This window comes from Olea europaea, chromosome 10 (assembly GCF_002742605.1).
Source record: "Olea europaea var. sylvestris chromosome 10, O_europaea_v1, whole genome shotgun sequence".
NCBI classification, from domain to species: domain Eukaryota; kingdom Viridiplantae; phylum Streptophyta; class Magnoliopsida; order Lamiales; family Oleaceae; genus Olea; species Olea europaea.
Window position 1 is genome coordinate 41,862,113 of NC_036246.1, and position 4,529 is coordinate 41,866,641.

Below are 4,529 nucleotides of genomic sequence, written 5' to 3' on the forward strand. Positions count from 1 at the left end.
TTTAGGGGGGGATTTTCTACCTCCTAGGTGGACTATCCAATTAAAAATAAATAAATAAAATCTTGTTTTTTGTACGAATATCTATTTAGCAGCATGTAAGAAACATTCATTGAAATGAATAACATAATTTGTAATATTTTCTGAATTATAAGGAGAATAAATGTACATGAACTATTATATAAATATAGAGGATCAACAGAGTTTGTGGAATTGTGTGAAGCAAATTTCCATTAGCAAAAGTATCATTGTGAAAATGATTTTATTAATAGCTTGTTTGGGAGGGATTTTTTACCCCAAAAAATTGATTTTTTGACCGTTATTTCACTATTTCAGCCGTAATTTTTGACTTATTCTGTCACGGGTGGACTCCACTTTGCTTCTAACGGTCAAAAACTCAATTCTCAAAATCCCTTCCAAACGGGACTTAAATGGGAAGTTTGTGATGTGTGACAAAGCTGGGGATGACCCTAATGTTGAGTTTTGTATCAACTAGTATAGAATTACCAAGGTCAGCATAGTATAATGAAGGGGATGACCCTAATGTTGAGTTTTGTATCAACTAGTATAGAATTACCATTATTATTTTATTATGGATTCTTATCTTCGTGCACATTGAAATTCAATAAATTCAGTAATAATATATTTCGATACACAAAGATAAACACAAAAAAATAAATATATATTCAAAATAATTCATAAACTTTTCGTGGTTTTGGATTGACATTATATATACTTGTGCAAGTAAGATAAACGAGTACAACTCTAAAAATAAAAATACTTTGGAGATGTATTAATATTTGGAAACAAGTCACTAAAGTCCACTACTAATTCAATCCTCATGAAGCAACCTCAAGTCTCTTTTATACTTTCTTGAACGCACCATTGCCATTCTCCAATTCAATTGATCCATTAGGATAATTCACATCTGTCATAAACTTGGACCAGAACCAATGTTGTTTCCACACAATAACCATTTCCTCGATCGGGATATTCTTAGTCTCCGGCAAGAAGAAAAATATGAAAATCGTCATTATAATCACCCAAAATCCGAAGAATAGAAACAGTCCAAACTTTAAGTGACAAAGCATTGTTAGAAAGACTTGAGCAATCGCAAATGTGAAAACCATGTTCACAGAGACGTTGATACTTTGTGCAGCTGATCGAATTTCGAGTGGGAAAATTTCACTAGGTACTAACCACCCAAGAGGACCCCATGACCAAGCAAATCCAGCAACATATACACAGATAAAGAGTACCACCACAATAGCATACCACTTTGGTAACTCTCCGGGATTCCCATCAACACCAAATTTCAGAGCTATGCATATTGCAACAACAATCTGAACATACACCACAAGAAAATACATAGTAAATAATTGCGCCAAAACCAATATAACGAAAAGTAACGTTGTTGAAGATTAAAGTGAGTGAAATAGATACCTGACAGATGAGCATTTGGATGCCGCCCTCGAGGAAAAGGAACCTTCTTCCCCACTTATCGACTCCATAAATTGAAACCATAGTTCCAAGTACATTGACACAACCGGTAATCACAGCCGACATAAGAGAAGCATCACTTCCAAACCCAATAGTTTTAAACAATACCGGCGCATAAAACATGATGACATTAATCCCGGTTAGCTGTTGAAAGATGGGAATAAGAATGGCCATCGTAAGATGTGGCCTATACTTCCTTTGCAGGAGATTCCTCCACGGATGCTCCACCTTCCTCGACTCTTCACTAGCCGCTACTAAATCATTAAACTCCTCGTCCACATTGGCAATACCCCGGATTCTTTTCAGTTTAGCTCTGGCTACATCGTGGTTGCCACGTTCGATCATGGAATTTGGTGTCTCGGGAAGGACTAATGATCCGACCGTGATAATCAGGGCGGGCACCATAGCGCCTCCCAAGCTCAACCTCCATCCCCATCCACCGTGGATTTTCGCGAAGAAGTAGTTCAAAACATTGGCTACTAGGATACCAATAGTGATGGACAATTGGAATCCAATGTTCAGTGCTCCTCTGTACTTGTATGGAGCCATCTCAGAAAGGTATAGAGGGACAGCCTGCATAATCGAAACAACATATTTTTACTCAAATTCACATTCACCTACTACCAAATATCAATTGACAAAAGTTCATTGCATAATAAAATAAAGTTACTAAACCGGTAAAACTGGTCGGTTAGGGAAGTGAAGGGCCAAAAGTTATAGTAATGAGTTGGAAATTGCTGAATTTAATGGGGTAAAAATTTTGATAGGTTCCTAATTCTTATAACAATGATGTTTCATGGGACCACCACATGTGCTGGTGTCTTGTGTTGGGAGAGAGTGTCAATTTTTCCAATAAATAAACAGTTAATGAGAATCATAAATATCTTAAATGGTATTTTAATAAATTAGGCCACTTTCAAATAAATTTGTTGAATTTGTCCGTATACAACGCCGTTGCATTTGGAGGAAACGGTAGTTGGCAAAAGGAACCAAAAACGTCACGCCTAAAGAACAAAAAATAAAAAATAAATAAAATAAAATAAAAATTCATAATTGGATTAGGCCTTTGGTCCACATTAAGAAAAAGAGGCACTCTCAAATTCAAATTTTCCACCGACCACTCATTTATAATAATTATAATGATCAAACTTCGATCATTATTACATCACTTAAAAGCCACCCTTTAGTCATATTCAAACATTATTACGTCATAAACATGTCTTGGTCTTCCACTAAATTTAGGTTTTGGACTTTTTTTTCTCGACTTATTTAGTTTGTTTCAAAATCTAGATCTAATAAAAACATCAAAATTTTTAAATCCTCAATAATTATGATAAATTCAAACATTATCGAAGTCCGAAAAGATTAAAAATGAGTTTTTTATATTTTTTAACCTAATTCTGTAGGCTCTAAAATAAATTACAGATCAGATCTGGGCTAGTTGCTGCTGTGAGGAGTAAACCAGCTAGTTGGAATTATTTTATGCACTTTTCGAAATTAAAAATATTTAGTTCTGAAAATCAAAAATACCCCAAAAGGGCAACCAAAAAAACATGGGAATATCGAGGTAAGAACAGAAAAATAAAAATTTTAAAAATAGAAAACAATTTCATCAAAATTCCATGAAAACAATTTCATCAAAATTCCATGTTGGGATTTAAGAAAACACCATTTTTGTTCTGTATAGATATCTTGTACTAAGTAAAAACAAATGAATACGTATATAATAAAACATGCGGATCTTTTGTCCAAAACAAGATAAAAATTGCTTTTTAACTGTTCTGATCCTGAGTCGAAGTTAAATCAAGAAAAAAAGTATTGAGTTACCTGATTAGCGAATCCGATACCAAAACCAAGGAGAATACGACCAACTATAAGCATCCAAACATGATGTGCAAAGCCATTGATCAAAGCTCCGGCACAGAAAAGCACGCCACCGAAGAGCATCGACAATTTCCTACCCAGTTTTCTCGTAACTGTCGAAGCCACAAGCGATGACAAAAGTGCAGCCAGGTACAAGGATGATGTAAACATAGTCAATGTCTGGCTGTCGAATTTGCAATACTGATTTGTTGAATCATCGGCCTTCTGCTTTCTATAAACCGATGGAAAGAACTTCTCCAAGAACGAATCCATAGAAGTCACACCACCTGTACAGAAAAACCAGGGATTTGTTCATTATACTGTGCAATCATGTTCACTACTATATACAGTTATGTATTATATGTATACGTACCGGAAATACCAATATCGTAGCCGAAAATAAGGCCACCCATGGCGGCGACAATGCAAGCAACGGTGACATAGAGAGTAAGGTTGCCGGGATATTCTTTTCCGGTACCGGGACCAGGGCCAAAACCACCACCGGCCATTTTGGTAGCTAAAAGTGATCTATAAACTCGAAGAAATTCAGCAGAATCACAAGTTGAATATGCGATGAAGAAAAGAAAACAGTAATGAGAAGACTTAAGAGGAAGGAGATAGAGATATGTATAATAGCTAAGGAAATAGTGTATATATAGAGTAAGAGGGTATTCTTTACATAATCTTAGCTGTCAGAAGATTTATTTTGATTTCGTAAATAATAATGAATTTTGACCTAAAAATGCAAGTGAGAATGTCTTGGATATAGTTTATTTGCGTATTACAATGGACCTAATTTCACGGATAAGAGAAACAGATAAGATTTTAATGCTTATTTTACAAGTCTTACAGCTCCAAATAATATGAAGAAAAAAGTCGTTGAAACTATTATAAATATGAACCGAAAATCAAACCATAATAGTCGAAATGAGAATTTGATTCCAAGGTTCAAATTTACGGTCGAAGCCAACATTCGTTGATAGTTAGGTTGGCTGTTGGCAGTACACATCAGCCATTAGTCAGACTTTTATCTTTATCCTATTCGAAGGAGTCGACTTAGTGCATAAAGATTTTCACACTTCTAAGTTGAGAAACATGTTACCAAATCAATATTAAATCACAACTTTATTCACGGAAATAAATAATTTATTTCATTAAAAACGAGGGAA

At 34.9% G+C, this 4,529-nt stretch overlaps 1 protein-coding gene across 1 annotated transcript; it reads right to left on the reverse strand.

The window, feature by feature from the left end:
- Nucleotides 1-660: 660 nt before the first annotated feature.
- LOC111402320 (sugar carrier protein C-like) lies at nucleotides 661-3,990 on the reverse strand. The gene is made up of 4 exons (XM_023030542.1): nucleotides 3,734-3,990; nucleotides 3,325-3,647; nucleotides 1,441-2,070; nucleotides 661-1,340 (listed from the first exon to the last, which is right to left on the reverse strand). Exons 1-4 carry the CDS (start codon nucleotides 3,867-3,869, stop codon nucleotides 861-863), a joined length of 1,569 nt encoding a protein of 522 aa, XP_022886310.1. The 5' UTR covers nucleotides 3,870-3,990; the 3' UTR covers nucleotides 661-860.
- Between the last annotated feature and the right edge of the window lie 539 nt (nucleotides 3,991-4,529).